Source organism: Dipodomys spectabilis, unplaced genomic scaffold (genome assembly GCF_019054845.1).
Source record: "Dipodomys spectabilis isolate Male_0828 unplaced genomic scaffold, ASM1905484v1 ptg000264l, whole genome shotgun sequence".
NCBI lineage: Eukaryota > Metazoa > Chordata > Mammalia > Rodentia > Heteromyidae > Dipodomys > Dipodomys spectabilis.
Genome location: NW_024870941.1, coordinates 8,280,119 through 8,306,155, shown reverse-complemented (window position 1 = coordinate 8,306,155; position 26,037 = coordinate 8,280,119). Strand labels below are relative to the sequence as shown.

Sequence of the window (26,037 nt, the reverse complement as noted above, 5' to 3'; positions counted from 1 at the left end):
GAGACTCAGCGGGGGCTGGGGCTGTGAGTACAGGTGCCTGCACAGCATCCTTGTTACATGCTCTTCCTGGGGAGGGCTCCCATAAGGAATTCACCTGCCTGCCTGGCTTCTGGAAGACCAGGCCCACCTGCTGAGCTCCTGTGAGCACTGGGCCAAAGACATAGACTTGGTTGTGCAAGTTGCTCAGAATCCAGTGCTTTGTGCCCTTTCTCAGAAACACAAGGTGATGTCCCTGGCTCTGGTCCAGCCTGCCTCTGCTGATCAGACCACCCACTGGAGATGTGCAGCCTTCTGGTCAGGGAGAGGTGCCGGAGCCCGGGCTGGATGGCTTGGGTACAGCTCAAGTGGTCACATAGCTGCACACACTCTGCCCAGAAACAGCTTGCTGTGGGGGAGTTCAGCCACACATAGGACTACTGCCACACATTCTGGTGCCTGTTCACCTCCAGGTGTGTCTGGGCCCAGCCATCCACGGCCACAGGAGTCCCTGCAGGTGTCAGGGGGCTGGCGTCTGCTGGCCAGGAGGCCAAGGTGTGCCAGGCCTGCAGGCAGGTCAAGGAGGAAGGGTCATAGCACCACGGGGGTCCAGGTGCCTGGAGGCCGCCCCAGCACCTGCCCTGTCCCCTGCCGGTGCCTGTGGGTTCCAGTACTTCACTTGATGCCGTGGCTAACACTAGTTTTGGTGCCAGGAGGTGCCCGTTGCCCTGTGGTTCTGAAGGTTGGGTGTTGTGTGTCAAAGACGCTGAAGTGCTTCAGTCAGTGGTGCCCAGGCAGGGAGCCCTGCCGCTGCTCTGGCCTGGGTGGGTGGGCGCAGTATGTGTGCCAGGACCGGGAGTCCTGTGGCACCGGCGCCCGCTGGTGCCAGCTGCCTCCCAGCACACACACCCCCACCCCCCGCACACCTCTGGTTTACTTGAGTGTCGCAGGACCCAACAAGTCTTCCCTCTGCCTCCGTGTTCCCGGACCTGAGCTTCCCCAGGCAGACTCTGCCTGGTAGAGCTGGCAGGCTGGCCTGGCGGTGGTCGAGGCCAGTGCGGGCTGCAGCTGCACTTCTAGGTGGGGCCCCCTGGGGTGCTGTGTGACTGGCCATGGACACAGGTGAGGCCAGCTCTCCAGAGAGCCCCAAGCTACCATGCCCCGTGGGTGGGGCGGCACACCAGACGGGCACACGGGAAGGCGCAGTCCAGGCTGCACTTTGCAGCTTGCAGTATGAGACTGAGAAAACACAGGACTGGAATGTGCTGAACAATGTCAGTAAGCCTGTGCTAGCATGGGGAATACCCTTGCTGTCTCCCTACTGGTGTGGTAGAAACGGGGGCTCGCAGTGCCCCCAGTGTTGGTAGTGCCAGGCTTTCACTTGTGATCACTGCCACATGGCGTCAGGCCATTTTCTGCACCAGTGGAAGGAAGGGCTCGTTCTTGCTGCTCTGGCAGCAGGCATTCTGTCATAGAAACCAGGTCTCTGCGGGTCTGCAGTGGACCTCCCCTCCCCCAGCCTGGCAGGCCAGGCCTTGGTCACACCCTGGCCTCATCATTCTGCCCCGTGGTCTGGGAGACTTGTGTGTCTGTCCGTCCATCTGTCTGCCTGCTGTCCTGAGGCTAGATGTACTAGATGTACTGTCCGTGAGCTTTTTGTGCTCAGGGCTACCACTCTACTGCCTGAGCCATTGCTCCTCCAATTCTGGCTTTTTAAGTAGTTAATTGGAGTTAAAAGTCACACAGACTGCAATCTGCCGGGCCGTTCTTCACAGTGGAGGTGGAGCAGATGGAAGGATAACGGGTTGTTAGCGAAGTTAATCATGTCAGGATACTGTTTCATTTCCTCTGTGTTAAGATGTTTGAAGTCCATTCTGTCTAAGGTGGACCTCACCTAGGGCTGGTGAAGATGCCAGCATCTCTGCAGGTGGCAGCGTGCGGTCTGTCCATTGCACTTGTGATGATTGAGGAAAATGTAGCAGGACACACACACAAACCCTAACACCTCCCTACCCCCAACCCCACCTCCACCCCATCCCCAAGTCCTCGGAGGTCTCTGGCTCTAAGGATGAGCAGGTGTGAGCTGGTGGGTGCATAGGCCAGCAAGCCAGTAAGTGTGCTGGGTACTTAAAACAGTGAAGCACAGGTGTGAGTAGGTAGCGGCGCTGTGTCAAAAACTGTAGACACAGGGTGCGTCTGGCCTCTAGGCTGTGACAGAACACCAGGCTGGGGTGAGCCCTGTTGTTGGGATATTTGAGCCTTTAAGGACAAAAAGTGCACATAGTCCGTGGCCTGTCCGAACGCTGTTCTAGAAACGGGGGGCTATGTCAGCAGCAGCTGACAAAGTTGCATGGAGTCACCCGAGGGGCCTGAGTGCCGCATTTGGAGGTGTTCGGGGCCCAGTGGTGAGCCAGCAGGGCTGTGCCAGGCGCCAGGCAGGCAGGTGAACGCAGCGGGGCTAGAGGCAGCTGGGCACGTGCAGGTGGTCCAGAGTGAGTGTGGAAGGCCTGCCAGCCCCTGTGCTGGCCGCCAGGACTGAATTCATTAGACGTAACGAGACAGCCGGGCCCTAGTGGCTCACGCCTGTAATTCTAGCTACTCAGGAGGCTGAGATCTGAGCGTTGTGGTTCAAAGCCATTCCGGGCAGAAAAGTCTGTAAGATTCTTGTCTCCAGTTAACAACTTGAAAACTGGAAGTTTAGCTATTGCTCAGAGTGGTAGAGCGCTAGCTCAGGGAGAGCACCCAGGCCCTGAGTTCAAGCCCTATGATGGACAAAAAGGAAAAAGAAATTGACAGGGGGAAGCGGTGGCACAAATGTGTAGAGGTGTAACAGGCGCTCTGCTCCCTTGTGTAACCGACCCTCTCCCTGTGTAACCGACAGGGGCTTAAAATTAGTAGTGCTGAAAATCCAGGTTCTTGATCACATTCCGAGTGCCATGCTGCCATGCAGAGGCCCGCGCTCAGCTTCTCCAGCCTGGCAGTGTCTCGGGGTTGACCGCGCCCAGCCTGTCCCGGAGGCTTCCGGGGAGGAGTGACCACGTGTGTTTGTGTGTGCAGATGGAGCTGGAGGTCACGCTGCCGGGGGAAGGCAAGGACCGCATCTTCAAGGTGTCCATCAAGTGGGTGTCCTGCGTGAGCCTGCAGGCGTTACACGATGCACTTTCGGGACGGCTGCCCAGTGTCCCCTTTGAGACGATCCAGGCGCTGGACGTGGTCATGCGGCATTTGCCCTCAATGAGGTGAGACCAGCGTGCGGAGCAGCTACCTGTCAGCGAGTGCGAACAGAGCTGAGAGACCCGGACAGACCAGCCAGGGGTGACGGCCATGTGGGTGTTCTGTGGGGAAGACAAGGCCAGCGGTGCATTTTATATGAGATGGAAACATTTCATTGAAAAGTCACGGGCATCCTCAGCTGAGCGTGGAAGCCCCTCCCGCCTCTCTGTCTGCGCCTCCGTTGTTGACACACTCCGATGTGGGCATCGCTTTGCTGGCCCTGCCACTGTCCTCTATTTGGTGCCTGGAGCAGATTAATGTGCCACCCTAGGGGAACCTTCTCCACGGCAGCACCGGCAGTGTTCACGCTCCTGCCTGAATTCCAGGGAGGGCCACAGATGACGGTGCTTGGCACCTCTGCGAGTGGGAGGTACACATGCCGTCACCTTGCCTGGTTGTGGGTAGAAATTTCATGAAACTGGCGTGTGGGAGCAAGTCCAGTGCACGAGGTCCACACGTGGCCCTCACACTGTGCTGCATGCACACGTGTGCTCACACACACAAGGCCTGAGGGCCAGAGAGAGCAGAGACCTAAAGCTGAAACCTGCAGGCATGGCCGGGGTGCTCAGAAGAGAGCTGGGGCTCTTCCTTGCTCTTCCTGACTGCTAGAGAACCAGCGTGGAGCCACGCTTTAGGTGTAGAGGTGACAAAGCCAAGATGGGCTGCCACCCCTGGCAAGGCCCAGCATGTAATCGAATCGGTGCTTAGAACCCTTGGCAGGAGGGAGACAGGCCGCTGCCAGAATAGAGTCTATTTTTACTTGAGTGGCAGGCATTACTATGAGTTTTTTTTCCTAATTCCTTTGGACCATTCTCATTAATTGTATAGTCAGGGAGGAAAAACTACGTATCTCAAGTAGGAAGTGCATAGACCATCTTGCCTGGCTTTGTTGCCGTGGAACTGCCCACCCAGGGTCACGGAGGCCCAGCCACCCACGGGGGAGCCCACTGGACACACTGTCCCGTGTGGGTGGCCAGGCACACCTGAATAAGGTCGGAGATGTCCCATGTGGACCTTCCTGTCCCCCTGCATCTCTGTGCAAGCTCAAGCCCTGAGATCAGAGACGCTTCACTCCAGACAGTAGCCAACCAGAGCTTAGCTAGCAGCGGTCTCCTTGAGGCCTGGGGCACACAGCCCTGCTGTGGATTTGTGGCCATGTGCTCAGCTGCCCATACTGGAAGGTTAAAAAGTGAGAATGAAGATCTTAAATGAGGGTAGCTAGGCTAGGGTTAGGAGCCCACAGAGCGGTGTCTCTGTCTATCCCGAGGCCTGGGCTGTGGCTGTTTCTGGCTCCCCAGGTGACTGTTGTGGAGAGTGAGCCTGTGTTGTGTGTCGTGTCCCTAAGCAATGAGCATGTTGGCTCTTGACCCTGGAAGAAAGGCCTCTGGGTTGTGTTTATCTCCCTCTTCCTCCCCCCGCCGTGTGGTATACTGAACATTGATGTGAAGTTGCAAGTCACTCTCCTGTCCCCCCACGTCAGCCATGAGCGCAGGCTGGAGTGCTCTGCCACGAGCAGGATTTCATAGGGTAAACCGGAACGATCTTGTGTGCAGCCTGTGGTGGCAGAGGGGGTGTGGGCTGCGGCCCCCTGTGGCCATGCGTGCTTGCGCTCAGTGGCCTCTGGCTTGCAGGTACACCCCGGTGGGCCGTTCCTTCTTCACTGCGTCCGAGGGCTGCTCCAACCCGCTTGGCGGGGGCCGAGAGGTGTGGTTCGGCTTCCATCAGTCCGTCCGACCTTCTCTTTGGAAAATGATGCTGAACATCGATGGTGAGTTGGTGGGGATGGGAGGCCCCCGCAACCGGGCCGGCTGCGGCCTCCATGGATGTCAGCCTCGTGGCAGCTGGCCGGTGTCTCCTCTGTGGTGTCTGAGCCTGAGACAGCGGTTCTCACACGGGTGTCAGGATTCCTGGGAGGGACTGGCCCCATAGACGGGTGGGGAGGATGTCTCCCAAGACCTACTCCTCAGGCCAGGCCCCAGCTCTCATCAGTGCCATAATAGAATTCCATGAAGGGAGGAATCGATTGATATCAAAATTTCCATGATCCAGCTACTTCCCAAGAGCCCTACTTCTGACTGTTGCTTTGGGGACCAAGTCCTCATTTGGCATATGAGCCTTTTGGGGTACACTATATCTAAACCATAAGAGACACTGCTCCTCTCCCTCAGAAGACCCCCACTTCCCCTCTGCTATAGGCCAATGTGCTCTTCTCATTTGAGTGTGTGTGTGCACACATATGTGCGCGGGTGTAATTCCTGGGGCTTATTAAACTCAAGGTCTGGATGCTGTGCCCGAGTTTTTCTTGCCCAACAATAGTGCTCTACCACTTGAGCCACAGCTCCACTTCCAGTTTTTTGGTGATTAATTAGAGATGAGTTTCACAGACTTTCCTGTTCAGGCTGGCTTTCAACTGTGAGCCTCAGATTCTGAGCAGCTAGGATTAGTGATGTGAGGCACTAATACCCCACTGAGAGTTACTTATTTTCAAATAATTCTATCAAGGCCTAGATGGTGGATCTTGCTCAGATAGGCGTCTATTCCTAAACAGCTACACAAAAGGTCAGAGTTCAGAAATCTGTGCAGAAGATGGTCAGGAAAAACTCTCAAGTCTGAGAATTGCACTGTGAGGATCTGTTCAGATAGGTTAGAAAGTGAGTTCATCTTTAGATTCAGCCAACCCCTTACGCTCTGGCACAGGAATGTGGACATCCCCCCTGGCTCAGCATCTTCTTGGGCATTGGGTGTGAGATGTGGGCTTTCTCACCTCAAAGACTAGAGGATAAAACCAGGCGCCAGTGGCTAACACCTGTAATCCCAGCTACTCGGAAGGCTGAGAGAGGGAAGCAGTTGGAAGCAGAAAAGCCCATGAGACACTTAACTCCAATGCCCTACCAAAAAAGCTGCGAGTGGAACTATGGCTCAAGTAGTATAGCGCTAGCCATGAACTTTTTAAAAGCTTGGGGAAAGCACTAAGGCCCTGAATGCAAAGCCCCAGCACTGGCATCAGTGAAAATCAAAACACCCACGACTGGAGGATGAGCTCAGAGGAGGGGAGGCTGTGTGTCCTCTGCCCGGACACTGGCCTGCGGAAGCCTCTCCACATCTGTCAGGCTCTCTGTCCTCTTCCGAGTGCTACCTACCACTGAAGTTGTATCTTTGTTTCTTTCTGTTCCTGCCTGCAGTGTCGGCCACGGCGTTTTACAAGGCACAGCCGGTGATTGAGTTTGTTTGTGAAGTTTTGGATTTTAAAAGTATTGAAGAACAACAAAAACCTCTGACAGATTCCCAAAGGGTAAAGTTTACCAAAGAAATTAAAGGTAATGACACACCAGCGAAGAGGCATTGTGGGCTGGGCAGCCCCCCTGAGCTCTCTTGGCTTGTTGAGGGGGTGTTGGTGGTGGACGGAAGGGGCCTCGGGGGAGGTAACGGAAGTGAGGCGCAGTGGGAACAGTGGGAGTGGTGACTTCAGTGGTGTTTGGGTGCAGATCAGACGGGAGTAGATAAGCCCTTGGCCCAGCAGTGTGGTGACCTGCTGCCCACTCCCAAGGCCCATGCCCCTTATACTGGTACGGGTCCCATTCAACCTGGCCTTCATCTCAGCCATTTCAGACTCGGGGTTTCCAGGCTGCTTCTTCAGCGGGCAACACAGCACTGGTTTTGGCTGTCTAACAGAAAGCAGCCTGAGTTATGGAGATGGCCTTTGGGGAGCCCAGGCTCCGCCCTTGGGGCAGAGCTATGGATCTGCACACTGCATCCCACACCCGGGGCTCTGACAGGCTCTGGAGGGCAAGGTAGACCTAGCCTGGGTGTCCTCGTGGCTCCGTGCCCCCTGGAACTGGTGTGTCGCTGCGGTCTTGAGCCTTGCCTCTGACACAGAGCCGGTGGTGGGGGCTGACGCCTGCTGCTTGCCTCACAGGTCTAAAGGTGGAGATCACGCACTGTGGGCAGATGAAGAGGAAGTACCGTGTCTGCAACGTCACCCGGCGGCCTGCCAGCCACCAGACGTAAGATGGCCCTCCATTCCTTTCCCACTCGGGAGTGTGGCTACAGGGACCCAGAGCCCCAGCTCAGGCCTCGGGGGTCCCCAAGCTCCTTTGCAGTGTCTCATGTAGGCCTGGGCCTCGGCCAGGCCTGGACCAGCCCCCACTGCCATGCTGGCGGCCCGTGTGTGTTTCTCCACTGCAAGAACCGTGTGGTGGGCTGGGAAGGTGGCTCAGTGGTAGAGCGCTTGCCTTGCATGAATGAGGCCCTGGGTTCAATTCCTCAGTACCACATAAGCAGAAAACGCTGGAAGTGGCGCTGTGGCTCAAGTGGTAGAGCGCTAGCCTTGAGCTGAAGAGCTGAGGGACAGCACCATATCCAGAGGTCAGGCCCCACGACCGACAAAAAAGAAAAAAGAGCCATTTGGTGTCCCAGTCCATATTGTCATCTGTTGATTGTGGCTCTGTAGAGAAAGTGCTCTACCCGTGGTTGCTTACATGGAAAATTGCGGCACTCCCAAGGTGGCTGGGCCTTATTTGGCAGCAGGCTGAGACTGGTGAGGTGTGTGCCTGTCACCTCCTTTCCCTGGACTGAGGCAACCATCCCTTGATAGTCCGAACAGAGCAGGAAAGGCCAGGCTGTGCGGCCTGTCCCCAGCTGGCGGCCTGCCTTCCTAAGCCTGCATCCGCTCTTACCATGCATAGAGGCTACGGCTCCCCCGCGGGAGCAGCGCGGGTGCTCCCAAGCTGGTCCTGCCTCAGATCTCACTTCCCCTGGGCACTTCCACTGGGCACCACAGTCCTAGGTGCAGTGCTTCAGCGCCACGGTGGCTTTTCTAGATTCGTCTTCATTATCCTGAATTCTCTCTAGACTGTAGGTGTTAGGGAAGTGTGTGATGGTCGCTTGTCTATGACCTACAGGTTAGGGGCAGTGAGAGTGGAGGGCCCTGCCGTTCACCGGTCAGGACTTGGTTTCCAGTGTTTTCCACAGGTCAGCCTGGCAGGGAGAATGGGCATATAGGCAGCCCCCAGGCTGTGTGCGGCTCCCGGGCTCATTCTCCAGATCCAGGGACATTGCTGTCAACACTCTGCCTCCCTCCCCGCCAGGTTCCCGCTGCAGCAGGAGAGCGGGCAGACGGTGGAGTGCACGGTGGCCCAGTACTTCAAGGACAGGCACAAGCTGGTTCTGCGCTACCCCCACCTCCCATGTTTACAAGTCGGGCAGGAGCAGAAACACACCTACCTTCCCTTGGAGGCAAGTGGCCGAGCACCGCCCTCACCCCTGACAGCCCTCTCACCACTGGGCAGGAGAACAGGGCAGGCTGGATGGTAGGCCGGGGAAGTAACCAGGAGAGTCATGATTGAAAGCAGTGTGTTTTAACTCTTTCCTTAAGGGTCACTTTCTGGGAGCCCCAGGAGGGCCTTTGTTTTGCACTGGCTGCTCTTTGGGCAGCCTGGATCATGCGCATTTCACGCTAGCATCCACTGAGGTCTGGGGAGAGCCAGAGCTCTCAGGTGGGACCCCTGCTCCTCTGGCAAACTGGTGCCAGGCTGTGCGGTTTTGGGTCGCGCTGACTTGGGTAGAGGGCCTTCTACAGAGAGCCAGAAGGCCTTGGCGGCCTGCTTCCCTTGTCTCCTCCCCTCCCCCTCCCCCGTCCCGTCCCCCACTGGCTCCCCAGCCGGAGGTGACTGTGTCCTCTCTTAGGTCTGTAACATAGTGGCGGGACAGAGATGTATAAAAAAGTTAACGGACAATCAGACCTCAACCATGATCAGAGCAACGGCCAGGTCGGCCCCCGATCGGCAGGAAGAGATCAGTAAATTGGTAAGCACTGTGTTCTTGGGGTCAGTCATGGGGTGGGGCAGCCAGGCTTTGGATAGACTGGATGCTGGAGTGGACAGAGCGCCCTGCCCCATCTGACCCCGCCTGCTCTCTTTTTCCCTTTTCAAGATGCGAAGTGCAAGCTTCAACACCGACCCCTATGTCCGTGAATTCGGAATCATGGTCAAAGATGAGATGACAGATGTGACCGGGAGGGTCCTGCAGCCACCCTCCATCCTGTATGGGGGCAGGGTAGGTGTGGCCTGGGGGGCAGGTGAGCCTGCCTGGTCCTGGTGGGACGGCAGTCAGCTCCTTCTGTTCCTTGTCGGTAACTGTGGTGCAGACAGACCGTCGGTCCAGGATTCCTTCTGCTCCAAGTTGTGCCTGCCTGCTTGCTTGCATTCTTCCTTTCTTCCTTCTTTCATGGTGCTAGGGTTTGAACTCGGGGCCTTGCACTCTCTCTCAGTTTGCTTGCTCATGGCTACTCTGTCACTTGAGCCACTTGGCATTTTGCTGGTTAACTGGAGGTGGCGTTGCTGCCTGGGCTGGCTTCTAACCACGGTCCTCCAGGGCTCAGCCCTGGCTGGACAGCACCTTTGAGGCCTGAGATTTCATGAAGACTTGGTGATGCTGTATTTTTGGAAAGACACTGGAATTATTTTGAATGTTTTCAAAACACTACTCTTTCCCATCAAGGTGCTTTTCTTCCTGTGCTAAGTTCTCTACCAGAGCTGAGCTATTTTCTAGAGTTTTATCCTGTTTTCCTGGTGTTTAACTTTCTGCTTTGTGGGTATTTAGTAGCAAGCCAAGTTAGAGTTTTTTGTCTGTTTTTGAGACAGTCTTCTTACATGGCACGGGCTGGCTGAGAACCTGCCCTGGCTCTGCAGCGCTCCGGTGATGGGTGGAACACTCAACTTCTAGTCTTCATGTGTGACCCGGAGTCCTGGCCCCTGACCCCTACAACTGCAATGCTCTTATTCCCTCTGGGAGCAGAACTCAGAGTTCCTTGGGGACCAGTGTGGCTGGCAGTCCTGGGAGCCAGGGCCTCTTCCTGGGGCCTGGGCTCCTGAGGCGTAGACTCATCAGCAGCTGGTGCTGGAGAAGGCTCTACCGGCCTTCGTCCCTTCCCCAGCCTGCTGCCGTTCCACCCCAGTCCTGAGACCTGTAGCAATGTATTCTACTTTTTTTTTCTCTCTTACACAATGCGTGCTTGTGTTTGAACACTGAGGTTTGAATCCAAGGCTGCGGTTCTGTGCATTGAATGGGAATGGATAGAGTTGCAAAGCATTTCTGCAGCGTTTTATTGGCGGGAACACCCCCACCACCTGTCCTACGCCTTGTCCTCTGTCACTGGGAGCACTCTCAGTGGAGAAATGAAGCACCATGGGCAGCAGAGGCTTAACCGGGTAGCTTTGCCCTGGGGGTGCCTGGCTTTGCCCCAGGGGTGCCTGGCAGCGTCTGGAGACATGTTTCATTGTCCCAGCTCCAGGCAGGTGGGACTGAGACACCGCATGGGGAGAGTGCTGCCCTGTGGTGCACTCGCAGCCCAGCGCCAGGCTTGCTGCACTTGACCACACCCGGCTTGTGAGGGGCTCCTGGGAGGCCATGTGAGAGGCTGGTGAGACACCAACTCTGGCAAGTCTGTGTTCTGTAGTGGCCCACACAGATCTAGGACAACAGCTTTGCTCCTCTAGATGTCCCCTCCTGGAGAGCCACATGAGGGCTGTCAGATTTCATGGCGTCTTTCTTTTGGCAGATGTGTGGCTTGAGATTTCTCTTGGAAATGGAGATGGCTTCTGTGCCTGGCACAGTGGCTGAGCAGAAGGGCTCGGTCCTTGCTGGGTCCCTGCAGGCCAGGGAGGCCCTGTGCACTCATGCACAGACAGACAGTAGACCAACAGTGGGAAGGGGAAAGATGGACAGGAGGAAGGGTAGTGAGATGGTTGGTGTGTGACTGCAGGAGGAAGGGTGTGTGCGTGTGTGCGCGCGTGTGCAGTGGGTGTGCAGACACACGCAGAGGGAGGTCCTAGCTCACCTAGCCTCCTTGGGCGCCCTGGGGAGAGAATGCTGATGCCGCAGGAACTCTCCTCCATGCGTCATCTCTCCCTTTTCCTGTGCCAGGCTGGTAAGGGGCACGGCAGCACGGTCATGATCGAGCTCCAGCACTGTCAAAGCAAAACTGACCGGGTCCCTGTTTCCCACTTGTTCTCACTTGTTGCTCACTCTCAACTTTGTGCTGTTTGCAGAACAAAGCGATCGCCACCCCTGTGCAGGGCGTGTGGGACATGAGGAACAAGCAGTTCCACACAGGCATTGAGATCAAGGTGTGGGCCATCGCCTGCTTTGCACCCCAGCGCCAGTGCACCGAAGTCCATCTTAAGTAAGCCCGCTTCCAGACACGCCCAGCCTTCGCCCTACTGGACAGGCAGGGATTGGTGACTAACAAGAAGGTCCACCTGGTGGGGTGGGGCCGTCACCTGGGTTCTGATGTGGGAGATTGTCAGTCATTGCCTGACCAAGAGCTCTTGTCTGGGTTAGACTGGTCCAGGGCTGAGGTCACCTGAGTTGTGGCTCTCGGGAACTGAGATTCCAAATGGTACGGACTGCAGATGAGCAGTGAGGCCCTGTGCGGGAAGTTGGAAAGTATAGGCAGAAGCTGAGTCTCAGGTACTTTGGAGTTGAAAATTAGGAAAGTTTCAGTTTGAGGCCAATCCTGGCAAAAAGTTAGCAAGATCCCACCTCAGGAAACAAGGTGTAGTGGTTCCTGTCTGTGATCTGAGGCTGTTTTCTATCACCTCGCTGGCTTGTGGGGGGGTGGATTGTAGTCTCTTCACCCCACTTAACTTATGCTAGTCACGAGCTGGGACTTGGGTTTCTGGCTTTGTCCGGGACTTGGTGTGGTGGCCCACGATGATCATGCCAGCATGTTAGGGGCTGAGGCGGGAGGATTGAAATGAAAGTTCAGAGCCTGTCTCCCCAAAAGAAAGAAGGCACCTTACGTCTACCCTCTGTAAACATGCTTCCGGCCTCGTTGGTGGATGCCATTCCTTAGGCCGTGGTGGCACTGTGCATTTGTTGTTACTTGCTGTGCGTGTTAGTGAAGCGGACCTTCTCCTTCAGATCCTTCACAGAGCAGCTCAGAAAGATCTCGAGAGACGCGGGGATGCCCATCCAGGGCCAGCCCTGCTTCTGCAAATATGCCCAGGGTGCGGACAGCGTGGAGCCCATGTTCCGTCACCTGAAGAACACCTATGCTGGCCTGCAGCTCGTGGTCGTCATCCTGCCTGGCAAGACCCCTGTTTACGGTAGGCTTCAGAGCCGGGGCGCTCTGTGGGTGTGGGGAGCAGCCTAAACCTCTCATGAGGCTGAAAGAAGGGGAGTTCTGATAGCTTAGGTCAGCATCTTGTCTGAGGCCACAGAGCTGGGCTTGGAGGGGCGGAGGTGGGGGGGCGGGGAGGAGGCAGAGCTGGGATGTGATGTGGTGGGTGCATGCACCGAGGTCCCTCACATCCTGCCAGAGGACGGTTCAGCCTCCCATAGGGATAGTGTGCCAAGCCACGGCGGGAGGGGTGAGGCTCTTGGCCCAGGGGCTTTGGCAGGAGAACCTGGGGAGCAGGGAGGGAGATGGGGAACAGACCAAAGCAGCTCCTGCTTGGTAAGTGCAGCCGGCACGATTCCTGATGATTCCCGATTCCCCACTGGCCAGAGGCGCTTTGCAGGCCCCTAGAGCCCCAAGTCCTACTCACAACTCCCACGTTAGCCTCCAAGCAAGGAAGGAGAAGGCGCGGGTGTTGACGCACCACCAGTGGCCAGTGTTGCCCGGGAACAGAGCTGCAGGGTCAGTGGGCCCAGAGGCGCTTTGCTGTCACGTCGCCTTTGCCAAGGCCTCTGAGGAGCTGGTGTTTTTATTTTTATCCACCCAGCCATGTTCTGTGACAGGAGGTGGCATTCCTGCCCAGGAATGCCAGGCTCCGGCTTCTGCCTGCCCATCCTGGGCCTGGGCCTCGTTTTAAATGGCTTTAAGGCACCAACTGGAGGGGCCAGGGGAGCCGCCCGCCCTCCCTGTGTAGGGCACAGTGGTGCTGGAACCACACGGCCAGCGCCCAGCCACCCTCCATCTGTCCGTCAGCAGCGTCTCCCAGTGCCTCGGTCGGGCAGGGCCGGGCTTCTGTGGGCGCTGCAGCGTGTGCCCCTTGAAACCCCACAGCCGAAGTCAAGCGTGTGGGAGACACAGTGTTGGGCATGGCCACGCAGTGCGTGCAGATGAAGAACGTGCAGCGAACCACGCCGCAGACGCTGTCCAACCTCTGCCTGAAGATCAACGTCAAGCTGGGGGGCGTCAACAACATCCTGCTGCCCCAGGGCAGGTGAGGGAGCCCCGCCCTGGCGGGGTGCGGAGGGTGAGGGGCGCTGTGCAATGGGTGTAGGCCAGAGCGCCATCCTGGACACCCCAGAGCAGAGCAGGCCTGGGGTTTACTCCTGACCCAGGGCCGAGCATGGCCACTGGCTGGGCAGAGCCATCGAGCCGACAGGCTCGATGGCGTGGTGAGGTCCGTGGGGGGCTGGGTCCACCCACATAAGCCTGTGGCCACAATTGAGGGCGCACAGAGATGGGGAGCCTGGTGCTGCTCTTGTATTTATCGAGCGCTTGCCTGATGTCCACGTGATCTGTGTCCCCTTGGTGGGAGGGTGAACTCACGAGGTGAGGGGCTGGGCTCCAGGTAGGCTGGAGGGTCTTTCTAGAAGGTAGCATGTGGTCAGACTCCAGGTGTCCAGGGAAGCAGCTTTGGGGGTTTCTGGAGCAGAGCCTGTGGCACAAGGCTGAGCAGGGCCTGCGGTAGGATGCTGCAGAGGGGCGGAGCCCTCGCGTGAGTGCATTGAGATGGGGTCAGGGTCACTGCCCCACTCTGCCTGCACTGCGCACTGGCCTCAGGGAGAACACGGCCGTGAGTGGTGTGAAGTAGCACCTGGGGGCTGATGGGGAAGGCAGCGGCCTGAGGGGGGGGGAGAGGGAATGATGCTACGCAGCCTCCTCGCAGCCCCTCCCTAACTCAGAGCAAGTGGCTGGAGGGCGAGAGGAGATACCGGGCCTGCAGGGAGATAGAGGTGTGAGGTGCTGGGCCCTCCATGCCTGGTCCCCATCCCCGGCACCATGGCCTAGTCGGTCTTGGGGGGGGGGGGGGCGTTCTGCTCCTCTCCCTCTGTCCTGGGCTGTTCTGTGGCACATCCTTGGACTCAGTTGCTTCTGGGAGGTTTTCTGGTGGACTGTTGTGTTGTGTTACAAAGCTGCACTGCCCATTTGTACCAGCTGGAGAGACGGGCAGTGTGGGTCCCAGGTCCCTGTGCCAGGTCTCCCGCCTCAGCCCCCTCTTCCCGCCTCCCTGCAGGCCTCCTGTGTTCCAGCAGCCTGTGATCTTTCTCGGAGCCGATGTCACCCACCCGCCTGCTGGGGACGGGAAGAAGCCGTCCATCGCTGCCGTGAGTGCCAGCGCTTTCCTCCAGGCCCTCTGCGGCCTCGGCAGGGAGTCTTTCTGAAGGGCATGGGGGAGGTTCTGGGGGCAAGTCAGTGTTGGGAGGGTGCTGGCAAGCTATGAAGGGCTCTCAGGGGTGCTGGTCTCTGCCAGCTTGGGTCCTGCCACCGGCACCGCGGCTGGCAGAGCTCAGGGCTTCACAGAGGAAGGAGCAGGATGGCTCCCGGCTCAGCAGGGGGTGCTTGGCACTGTGGCCACACGGGGTGGATGTAAAAGGGCTGAGCCAAACCGGTGCTCTGAATAGCGAGGGTTTCGAGTTTGGAATGCAGAGCGCGTTTCCCAGAGCCTGGCCGGGGACACCAGCTCTGTGGTTGGGAACACTGAGTGCATGGGTGGTTTTCGTTCTCGTTCATCTGAAACCTCCTGAGATGCTTTGGCCTCCCAGGGAGAAGGATCTTAGAGAAAGCCCAGGTTTAGAACTGGAATCAAAGGCCCGTGGGGTGTGTAGGCCTTGGGTATGGTAACCCCAGCACCCTGAATGAGGGAAACCCCAGCCTCGACCCTGAGCCCCGCACAGCCTGGAGACGGCTGCCACCTCTGCTGCTCTGCCATTGTGCGCTTTCTCCTGCTCACCTGTGATCATTGGGGAAGCCAGTGTGGCGAGGCCCAATCAGATACCCACGCCATCCAGCCCGCGTGGTGAACGCCCTGGTGAGACAAAGCCTCCACGTGTGCCCTGTACACTCGCATACCTGTCAAGCGTGCCACACTCCTTGTATGGCCTTAGTCACAGTGTCCACACGCCCCGTGTGAGCTGCGTTCCTGGCCCCTTCCTTCCTCCCTGCCATCCCTGTGCTCTGGCTTACAGAGGAGGAAGTGGGCTCCGGCTTGGGGTCCCAGCTGCTTGGCTTGGCAGGTTCTGGCCTGGCCTCCCCTGGTTCCCGTTAGCTTCCTTCTGGACAGATGAGCGTAAGGAAGGTGCGGCTCTGGCACAGGAGGCTCACATAGTGCTCATCGAACCCTTGAGAGCAGACTCTGTCCTTCCGGCGCCCACAGCTCCCCATCACAAGGGGCTTCTGTTTAAGTCAGGGTTTTTCTGTTGACAGCCTTTCAGGCTGTTCATTTTTACTCAGATTGAGAGAGAAGTGGTTGCCCCAGAAGGGCGAGCTGGGGGCACGGGGCATTTCTGGCAGCGCGTTCCCCACGAGCGGCGACTCAGGCCTCTGTGCAGGGCTCCCAGCCGCGCTGTGCTCACACTGTCACCCTGACCCTTAGCGGCAGCCTGCCATCAGAGGCCCTGCCCTTCCTGGGTACCAAAGACACGAGATAATGTGTGTTGAGTTGGAAAACCATTTGGTCTTGAGCTACAGCCTGTTCCGTAGCTTCCTTTGGCTGGATGAGAGGCTGCTGTCTGCAGCGGAGCATGTAGAATACTGGTCTGCTTTCCTTGCGTTCCTTGGCATGACTTCGGTTCTTTAGGATGTACTTAGGAACCCTTGCTCCACACACCCAAAGAAAGTCACGAGTGGTATTGGCCTTTGCTGGGCTGGACCTCTGAGAAGCTCTGCTCACCTGCCGGCGGAAGAAGGCCGAAGGCAGCCTGGGAGCCCTTGTCCTGGGCTCATCGCTTGTCTCCACAGGTTGTGGGCAGCATGGACGCACACCCCAACCGCTACTGTGCCACGGTGCGCGTGCAGCAGCACCGGCAGGAGATCATCCAGGACCTGGCAGCCATGGTGCGCGAGCTGCTCATCCAGTTCTACAAGTCCACACGCTTCAAGCCCACCCGCATCATCTTCTACCGTGATGGTGTCTCCGAGGGCCAGTTCCAGCAGGTAGGCCGTCCTCCTGCCTGGACGCAGCGGGCCATCACACCTGCACACCCCCGTGCGTACGCATGTGCATGCACACACACCAGTACCTCGTCCGACACACCTGGTCTCTGTGGGGTCATTTCCCCGCCGGCTAATGCAAGGATGGATGCAGCCGCTCTCCTCCCACTGTGGGCTGTCACCCTGTGGAAGGCCAGTTGAGGTGCGGACTCACAGAGACCATACAGCCCCTGGCACTGGTTGGATCCATAGCGTGTCAGGCGGCATCCGCTGTGCCTGCAGCAGGTGGCTGGCTGAGATGTGATCACGGCAAAGGCAGAAAATAAGTGGGGGCGGAGAGAGGTCTGGTGCTGGAGAAAACTCCACGGAGCAACATGGAGCACTTGGTTTCTCAGGCCCTGGGTGACGAGATCCCCTGGAAGCCTCAACTCTGCCCCGCAGGAGCCGCGCGCACTCCTCCCCTGTGCGGCCTCTTATGCCCAGCCTCTGTTTGTTGCTGGGCTCATGGCTCCCTGCACCCCAGCCCTCCTTCCTGCCTCCTCCACTGGCACCCCGGTAAACACATCATCTCCCAGAATCTCTGTGACTGAGTTTTCCGCCTCCAGAATGCCAGGTGTTTCTGAAACATTTTAGCACGGTTTTTGTTTGTGACTGTTGCTACTCAGGAGGCTCCAGTAGGACAAGCAATTGAGTCCAGGAGTGTGAGGCCAGCCCAGGCAAGTAACAACTAAAACCTAAAGTGGCTGGTACTTGCAGGGTGCAGTGACCCAATCCTGTAATCTCAGCTACTAAGAAGCAAAGATTGGGAGGACTTCCGTTTCAGGAGGGCTTGGCTAAAAGTTAGCAAGACCATTCCTCTCAACAACACAAGCTGGCCATGTGGTACACTGTAGGAAGGAGGATTACAGTCGGAGGCTGACCTTTGGCGGAAGTGGTACAGTGCCTGCCGAAGAAGGGCTTTGAGCCCCAGTACCCCCCGCGGATAAGTAACGGGTGTGTGCCTCACGCGGCATGAGGCTTGCCCTTCAAGTGAAGGAATTGGAGGTCAGTTCATGGTCCTCCCAGGTTATATCGCGCTATGTGATGGCAGAGACCGATTTGAACTCAAATCCAGCTCCAGAGAGTTTTCTATCAGATCTTACCTTCCTCTTCATAACAGACAAACAAGGCTAGCAAGGGGCTAACGTGTCTGGTAGTGCCTCATCACTGTGAGGAGCACGGGCACCGTTTACCCACTGTGGAGAAGATTCTAATGCTGTGCCAAGCACTTGTCCTGCACTTTCTAACTGGCCCCGGGTGATGTGGCGCTGTCATGAGAACGTGAGCTCCAGAGGGAAGGTTGCACACCAGTGACATGCCCGCGGAACGGAGCTGTCTAGCCTGTGTCGGCTAGTGGGACACATTGTTGGGGGTTCATCTTTAGGTAGCACGAGGCGCCTCAGCCCGGTCCTCCTGCTCTCCCTCCCTCGTAGGTCCTCCACCATGAGTTGTTGGCCATCCGCGAGGCCTGCATCAAGCTGGAGAAGGACTACCAGCCGGGGATCACGTTCATCGTGGTGCAGAAGAGGCACCACACGCGGCTCTTCTGCACTGACAAGAACGAGCGGGTGAGTGCCCGGTGAGGCTCAGCCTCCCCGCAGGCCGCCTCTGGCCTGGCTTTCACGGCGCCTGTCCTCCGAGGGGTGTGACGGGGACTCAGGCAGGGTGCTTGCTTTCCTGAGAAGTCTTAGTCAATCTGCAGACTTGGGACAGCCTAGGCATGAGCTGTCACTCCTTGGGAGAGAGCTCTGAGAAGGAGCCAGCCGAATGGTGGAGCTGGCCCACCCGGTGATGGTTGCACATCCTGGGGGGCCCTAGGCTCAGCCAGCCGCCGCCACAGCTCTGCACCCACAGGCCAAGAGCATGGCCTGCAGCTGCACACTGAGGAACATGCCGTGCTCCCCCCCTCCACGGGCCATGAGGGCCACAAGGGCTCCGCGGCTAGAGGAAGGAGCTGGCCAGCAGGAGGCCGCGGCGGGGGGGGGGGGGGGGGGAGGGGGTCCTGAAGCCACACAGCCAGCTGGCCAGCTAGCATTACACTGACATTCAACGGGAGAAAAGGCCAAGGCTGAGCAGCTTTCAAAGAGACGTTGAGAAGCTCTACTATCGCAGCGGGTGATTGTGCCCAGACGTGTGAGCGACTGAAGCAGGTGCGAAGAGCGGGCTCTGAGCGCTGGGAGAGCGAGCCCAGCCACCTAGCAGCTGTGCGCCGCGGAGCCCCCGGGCTCCAGCGCGTGTCCTGGCCTGGGTGAATGGTGCTCAGAGCCGGACACAACCACATTCTAGTCAGCAGTGAACGTGAAGCTCGAGAGCACAGCTTTCAGCCAGGTGTGAAGCACTGAACGTGTCACGTCATGCCCGTGGAAATGGTGGGGCACTTGCAGCCAGCAAACACTGAAGAACGTTCACGAGCACCTCACACTAACAAAACCCCGCGGTCTGTAGAGTAGGCCTGGCAGCCTGGGAAGACAGGCAGGAAGGGAAGGCAGCCTCCGCCCAGGGCGTGGAGGGGAAGCTGCAGTGCCTGGCTCACCTCTGCCCGCCCCACACACCTGTACCCCAGACCACTCCCCAGATTGGACAGCAGTGGAAATAGAAAATGAGGGTACAGTGAGGAGATGAAAATCAAACATGCTTGAAAGTACAATAAGACTCCTTCATTATATGGGGTTTTGACCAAATGATGTCAAAAAGAAATAATATTTAGTCAGTCATGGGGCTTGAACTCTGGGCCTGGGCGCCGTCCCTCAGCTCTTCAGCTCAAGGCTAGCGCTCTACCACTTGAGCCACAGTGCCACTTCTGGTTTTCTGGTGGTTAATTGGAGATAAGAGTCTCACAACATTCCTGCCCGGGCTGGCTTTGAACCACAATCCTCGGGTCTCAGCCTCCTGTGTAGCTAGGATTATAGGCATGAGCCTTTTTTTTTCCTGTCAGTCATGAACTCTGGGCCTGGGTGCTGTCCCTCAGCTCTTCAGCTCAAGGCGAGCGCTCTACCACTTGAGCCATAGCGCCATTTCTGGCTTTTTCTGTTTTATGTGGTGCTGAGAAATCAAACCCAGGGCCTCATGTGAGTCAAGCATTCTACCACCGAGCCACCTTCCCAGCCCCAATACTAATTTATTTAATCCAAAGAAATTTAATTTCCACACGTGGATTGCGGTGCAGTTGGTCAGCTGAGCAGGAGTGGGTGGCCCATTGTACTTAGTCCTGCAATGTGCACAGTGTTGCTCTTCATTCTGTGAGAGCCTGTCTCCCAAAGAGCAAGGTACAAAGGGTTGCGCTTAAGTGAAGTGACGGTGAGCATCAAGCCGGGCTGGAAGGCTCCATGTGTAGAGGAAGCAGGTGAATGGGAGGAGCATCCCCTGGCAACGCTGGGCTCTGAGCAACTCCATGGTGGTTATCCTTGGAGCCAGGAAACCATGGCTACCAAGGGGCTCCTGTAGACCCAGCTGCAAGCAAGTGTATACCACACCCGTACTGGGAGCAGGAAAGGAGCCACAGCTGCAGAGAAGACAGAACGTGCAGTCATGGGATGTGGGTCTATCTGGACACTCAAGAACGGGTATTGGTGTTTGTGGAATTATATATTCCTAAAGTCAGCTCAAGAAGATAAATCCACTCATTGTCATCAACTCCTCCAGTCCCAGTGTTTGGTGTCCAGAGCGCTGCACAACCAGCTAGACAGCCCTACAGCCTGAAGGGAACAAGGGGAAGTTGCTTGCTCATCTTGAGAGCCGTGTCCCCAAAGCTGCAAGGGACAGAGAATATGAACTCGTGTGTGTTTGCCCGCAGGCATGTGAGCCCCATCCGTCGGGGCTCATACTCAGGGGCCGAGCTGGCCTCTGCCCTACCTCCAGGCGGGAGCAGGAGGTCGTGAGAGCTAACACAGCACGGGACCCGTCCTTGGCATCATCCCCGCAGAAGCTGGTGTGTGCTGTGGAAGGGAGTACAAATGATAACCAGGTGGCAATTCTGGGTGTGTAACTGCAAGAAACGCATGAGTCTGAACACAAGAAGCTGTGAATAGAATCATTTGTGGGAGTCTTTCATTCCCAGGCCCTGCGTGGGGAGCAGGAAATGTTTCTCATCTCCATTTCTCCCTCCTCTAACTCTGTTATACTAAAATAAGTACTTGCTATAATAATAATATTTGATGGCTATACTGTTAGCAGTATGAGAAAAAAATTAAGATGTATCCGTCCAACAGCACAAGACTTGATGACTGTGTTCACATATTAATATTCAACACAGCAAAGGAATACTAATGAGCTGTATTATGGACATGTCTCAAAATTGTAACATTATGCAAAACCAGCCAGTAGCTGGTTTGTGATATACATATATATAACATATATATGTTATATATATGTATATGTGTATTATATATTTGTGTTATACATATATATAAAATCTCTGAGCCGATCCAATACTCTGGTAGTGAGTAGTGTGTACTTTCATTTTTTTAGCGCTTGCATGTGCATAATGAGGTCTAAACACTAGGGCATTAATGTGTACAGTCTTTCTGTTTACCTGTGTTTTCTCTGTCACCTGTCACGGGGGTCAGGTGTAGAATCTTCCCTGTGTCTTCATGTGGGCATTTGAAATGTTTCCAGTTTGGGACCATTTCACACTTAAACGGGTGAGAAGCTCCACTAACTGTGTGCGTGGAGTGTTAAGTCCGTGCAGACAGGGTAGGATGGATCTAGGATAGATACAAAGGTGCCACAGTTTCTACATTCTTGAGTCCTTCTTAGACACTTGAGAGTCCAGTAAAATTGGAAAGAACTTAATGGCTGTCTTTTGTGTGGTGTCTAAAGCCATTTACAACTAAAGCTCTCTAGGGCGTGGCTGGCTTGGGGTGGGGGTGGAGCCATTGCATAGTTACCTGGTTGAGTAACTACTTCTCCCCCACCCGATTTTGAGAGCTCTAAAACCGCCTGTCCTCCAGAAGCCTCTGGCACCACCGAGGCTCTAATGCGGACATCTGTGGCCCTCTGTGGCCTGCCTCCCGCCTCCAGTGCTGGGAGAGCGTGCTGGGGCTGGCTCTGCCTAATCAGTGGAGGGAAGACCCCAGCCCTGTGTGTGGCTGGCAGTTTCCATCTTGGCTTCAGATCAAAATAGCCCCGGGGATCACCAAAAACTCATAAAATCTTGTGGGTCCTGAATTAAACTACACTTTAACTCATGCAGCCTGAAATGGGAACAATAGCCCAAATGGCAGTTTGCGGGTTTTTGTTGGTACTCGGTTTTGTTTTAGCACTGCCCCGCTGAGCGAATGCATTAACACATTTTGAAAGCTCACACGGGCCAGCTGAGGACAGGCGGCGCTCGCTGTGGTGCCCGCCACCGCCACCCGCCACGCCTGTGTTGCCCACCCACCTACCACATCTGACGAGGCTGCTGTGTTGCTGCAGGTTGGGAAGAGTGGGAACATTCCAGCAGGCACCACGGTGGACACAAAAATCACCCACCCGACAGAGTTTGATTTCTACCTGTGCAGCCACGCCGGCATCCAGGTGAGGACCAGGGTCCCCGTGGACAGAATGTGTGGCATCTGCCACACTGTCCATGTGTGCAGCGAGCTCTGGAGCTCTGCTGGGCACTGGAGTTGGCACGAGCCATACAGATAAGGCTGCAACCTTGCGCAGCTGTGCTCTGCCTGGGGACAGGCCCGAGCTGGACTCCTGGGAGCTGAGGATCTGAGCTGGGCGGAAGTTGGGGCTGGCCACCAGAGGCCCCCATGGGCTCCCGTGGACGACATCCTGTTTTACATGCGGTGGGGCCCACGCGCGGTGAGGGCCAGGGCCGGGATGCTTGTGGGGGCCAAGGGAAGTCGCATGGCTGGAGTTTGTGAGCTAGAAGATGAGGCCTCACTGCTGATGCAGGCGAGGCGTGGCAGACCACCCTGGCGGGGTGATGGGCGCAGAAGACGGGCACCCACCGGCTCCCCTGAGCTCCCAGGGGAGGGACGCCTACATCTGGCCAGGAGGGAGCCACATAAGCGTGACCACTGAAGTGCCGCATGTGTCCTTGGAGCTGAGCCACCAGCTCTGCCTCGTCACCCGGGGATGGGAGGCGCCCCGGCTGTATGCCCACGTAATTGTGGAAGGCTCTCGATTTTTCAAAGGCCAAGGAAAGACTTAAATCCAGCCCCACCCTACTCTAACTTGAGAATTTGCTATGAACTGTCACAGTCCCTTCAAAAATATAAAGCCTTCCACAGCGTTCACGCTGCCTGAGGGTAGAGAATTACGGCCCGGTCCCACCCACAGCCCATTTTGGATTCATCCTGAGAGGCAGAGGACTGTATGACAGGACCTGTGTCCGTGGGAGGGGCACAGACGTCCTGCTACCGCTCCTTGCTCCTTGTCCTGTCCAGAGGCCAGGCTGCCAAGATTGCCACGTGGAGGCTGGCTGTGTGGGCTCTCAGTCTTTGCCCTTTTTGTGACCACCCTCTGTGGTTTCTGTCCTGGCCAGCAGGCCCCGCCCTCCAAGGCCTCTTTGGCTTGTTGTTCTGCTCAAGGACTTCGTAACAGGGACACCACACCGCTGGTGGAAAGGCCCGCAGGCTGGCGCTGCGTGGCTGTGCCCTGGAGAGCCAAACTACCCACTCAGACGCAGACTGCCTGCGCTGAGTCCGAGGTGTGCCTGGGAAGAAAGCCTCTCCAGCCGTCCGTCTGCCAGATGAATAGGCTGCTCTAGGCTGGTCTTGCGGATTGGCCTCCTGGTGAAGTGGGGCGGGGCAGAGGCACTAGGGCCGGGCCCCACGGCCTGGGCCCACGGCCTCCTCCATGAGGCCTCCTCCATGAGGGAGAACGGGTGTTTCCACTCCCTTTAGGAAATCCTTTCCCATGTGCACCTTTCAGCGGAGAGTTTTTTGCTTTTTCTTCTTGCGGTTATCAATAAAACAAAATATTTAACATATCCAGGCGCATTGTCCTCAGTTCATCTATTTTTTAATATTAAACTTCTTTTGGGTCTCAGTGTGGTTTGAATTTGGGGTTTTGTGCTTTCTAGGCAGATACTCCACCGCTTGAGCCACACTCCCCATCCTGCTTGCCTTAGTTCTTGGGGGTTTAATAAGGTTTCTAGACTGTGAACCTTTTGCTTACTTCCAAGGCTGGTGCTCTACCATTTGAGCCACAGCTCCATTTCTGGCTTTTTTGCTAGTTAACTGGAGTGTCCCCAGGTTTCCTGCCCCAGGAGGCTGGCTTTGAACCTTGATCTAGTTATTCTTCCGTGGCCTTCTCCAGAAAGGACCCCACCCCCACCCCCGCCATCGCCCCGCCCCCCACCCCCTCCGCGCCGTGCCTGACCGGCAGTGCTCTGCTTGGCCTGCAGGGGACCAGCAGGCCCTCTCACTACCACGTCCTTTGGGATGACAATCGCTTCTCCTCGGATGAGCTGCAGATTCTCACCTACCAGCTGTGTCACACCTACGTGCGCTGCACGCGCTCCGTGTCCATCCCAGCGCCCGCCTACTACGCTCACCTGGTGGCCTTCCGGGCCAGGTACCATCTGGTGGATAAAGAGCACGACAGGTAACGGCTGTGGCTGCGGTGGCGGGGAGGGCTCGCTTCTTGATGGGGTGGCGGCAGCGGCGGCACCGGAATCCCTGGGTGCCGGCAGCTTGGGGCCTCTGCTCCCATTCTAGCTGCTGCGACCCTCGCCTCACTCCCCCTCTCCTCGGTGTCCCCACAGTGCCGAAGGAAGCCATACCTCTGGGCAGAGCAACGGGCGCGACCACCAGGCCCTGGCCAAGGCGGTCCAGGTCCACCAGGACACACTGCGCACCATGTACTTTGCCTGATGTGTAGCGTTGAGCGGTGCGTGATGCCCACGGATTCACACGAGACCAGCTACTCAGACCAACAGCCGCCCAGCCCTTCCGCCACAGCCAGCATCGAACATGAGACGTCATTGGTGTTACTCAATTCTCCATTTTCCAGAATGCCTTCCGTCCCAGATTTCAGACTTGGATTTTGAACTGCAGACCTGTAAGAGACCCCCATTATCGTAGGAAATATGGTTTGCCAAAATCTAGAAGCTGCTTATTAAAATAGAGTCCCGTGTTTCCTAAAAAAAAAAAAAAAAAAAAAAAAAAAATCCCCTAAAACCAGTTTATGAACTCAGGGCTTTAAAACATTTTAATTTATTTGGTCATTCAATTTACTTGTTTTTAACACATGATTCTTTATGAAATTGTTGGGAGAGGGAAGCAACACGAAGCACGATAGGGGTTTTAAAGCCTTGAACCTTCTGACATCCCTAGAGTTGAGTTCCGGGTGGCGGTGTGGCGGGTGGGGGGGGGGGGGGAGTGAGGCGGTCCCCGCCTGACACGCCATGTGTGCCCCGCCGCGCCGCGGAGCAGCGGCCTGGGAGGGTCATGCGTGTTTACAGCAGTGATGGCCCAGAGAGATTGGCAGACAAGTGCCGTTTTAATGAAAGTTTATTTAAAAAAAAAAAAGAAGAAAGACAATATACCGACAGTCTAATCACAAGATTTGTCCTACAGGACTGTGACATTTATTTTCCAAAGTTTCTAAAGAATACGGGTCTGTGGTGATAAATACAGTACAATCCTTTTTCACTGTTAATGTCTTTTAATGTAAAAGAAAAAAATATATATCTGGTTTGCAGTATTAATGTGATAGGTAGACGCTGTTTTCCTTTGTGAACTAGGGGTGCTGTTTGTGACCTGTCCTGCGTAGCAGGCGTGGCTTGGTGCCTCTGTGGCCCTTTGTGCTTGAGTACAGGAAGATGCAGCTGACTTGCTCATGTGACAGTGGTCTGTCCCCGGCGTGGGCCGCATAGCCCGGACCTCAGGCGGGCGGTGTGCACTTTGGTGAGGCGAGTTTCCTCAGATCTATGCACCGAAGCAGGCGGGGAGCTGCCGGGCGGCTCCGTTCGCCAGGCTTGGAGGTGGGGCGGAGCCTGCCTGGCAGATTAGCCCCGTGCCTAGGCCGGTGGAGGGCGCAGACCTTGCGGGCAGGATGTGCATCATTTGAGACCAGGGATGGCGGAAGGGTGTGTGCTAAGTAGACGCTTTGTGTTTGTACCCGTGGGCGTGAGACTCGGGCTGAGGAAGGGCGGGTGTCCCCTGTGCTACTGTGCACTCTGTACCTCCCCTCCCTGCTCACGTCCCCTGCGTGGCGTTTCCTGGGCACCGTGAGCCTCCTCTCGCTGGGGCAGGAGCCTCCTCAGGCCCCTGCACCTGGGCTCCAGGTGGTGATGGGGGCTGTGGCATGTGAGTGTGTCCTCCTGGGGTATGCCCTTGCCTGTAGGCCTCAAGAGGGAAGCTTTTGACCAGTAAGCTTTTAGACTCTGAAATTAGGTTGGGCTCAGCCGTTCTCAGAATCACTGGGGAACACCTCTCCAAGGTAGAGGGGGAGGCCAGAGGGAGGGAGCCTGGCTCAAATGCAGATTCCCAGGCCTGCTACAAATGTCCTGGTCAGGTGCTTGGGCCAGGCTGTCATCTGTGCTTCTAGCCATCCTTGTCCAGCCAGGGTTCTGAGGCTCACCCCTCCCCCCCCTTCCTCCCTCTCCCCTGAGTGCCATCTGAGCGCCAAGGAAAGCGTGCAGAGGCTGGCAAAGAAAAGTATCAGACGTTTTTTTTGTTGTTGTTGTTTTTGTTTTTCATTTT

At 56.6% G+C, this 26,037-nt stretch overlaps 1 protein-coding gene across 2 annotated transcripts in view; it reads left to right on the top strand.

Moving 5' to 3' along the window:
• The window catches only part of Ago2 (argonaute RISC catalytic component 2), a 71,696-nt gene extending 46,922 nt beyond the window's left edge, over nucleotides 1-24,774 (top strand). The window contains exons 4-20 of one of the 2 annotated variants that reach the window (XR_006150750.1): nucleotides 3,034-3,215; nucleotides 4,881-5,017; nucleotides 6,432-6,566; nucleotides 7,166-7,253; nucleotides 8,337-8,484; nucleotides 8,935-9,054; nucleotides 9,181-9,303; nucleotides 11,298-11,431; nucleotides 12,172-12,356; nucleotides 13,259-13,418; nucleotides 14,439-14,529; nucleotides 16,163-16,357; nucleotides 17,827-17,961; nucleotides 21,809-21,910; nucleotides 23,736-23,935; nucleotides 24,096-24,685; nucleotides 24,763-24,774. Coding sequence is in view for 1 of the 2 variants with exons in the window: in XM_042699906.1 (XP_042555840.1) it covers nucleotides 3,034-3,215; nucleotides 4,881-5,017; nucleotides 6,432-6,566; nucleotides 7,166-7,253; nucleotides 8,337-8,484; nucleotides 8,935-9,054; nucleotides 9,181-9,303; nucleotides 11,298-11,431; nucleotides 12,172-12,356; nucleotides 13,259-13,418; nucleotides 14,439-14,529; nucleotides 16,163-16,357; nucleotides 17,827-17,961; nucleotides 21,809-21,910; nucleotides 23,736-23,935; nucleotides 24,096-24,204 (2,244 nt within the window). In the remaining variant the exon portion in view is untranslated. Of the gene's footprint in view, nucleotides 1-3,033; nucleotides 3,216-4,880; nucleotides 5,018-6,431; nucleotides 6,567-7,165; nucleotides 7,254-8,336; nucleotides 8,485-8,934; nucleotides 9,055-9,180; nucleotides 9,304-11,297; nucleotides 11,432-12,171; nucleotides 12,357-13,258; nucleotides 13,419-14,438; nucleotides 14,530-16,162; nucleotides 16,358-17,826; nucleotides 17,962-21,808; nucleotides 21,911-23,735; nucleotides 23,936-24,095; nucleotides 24,700-24,762 lie in introns of those variants that run through there. The other variant, XM_042699906.1, reaches the window with a different exon arrangement.
• Nucleotides 24,775-26,037: the final 1,263 nt, after the last annotated feature.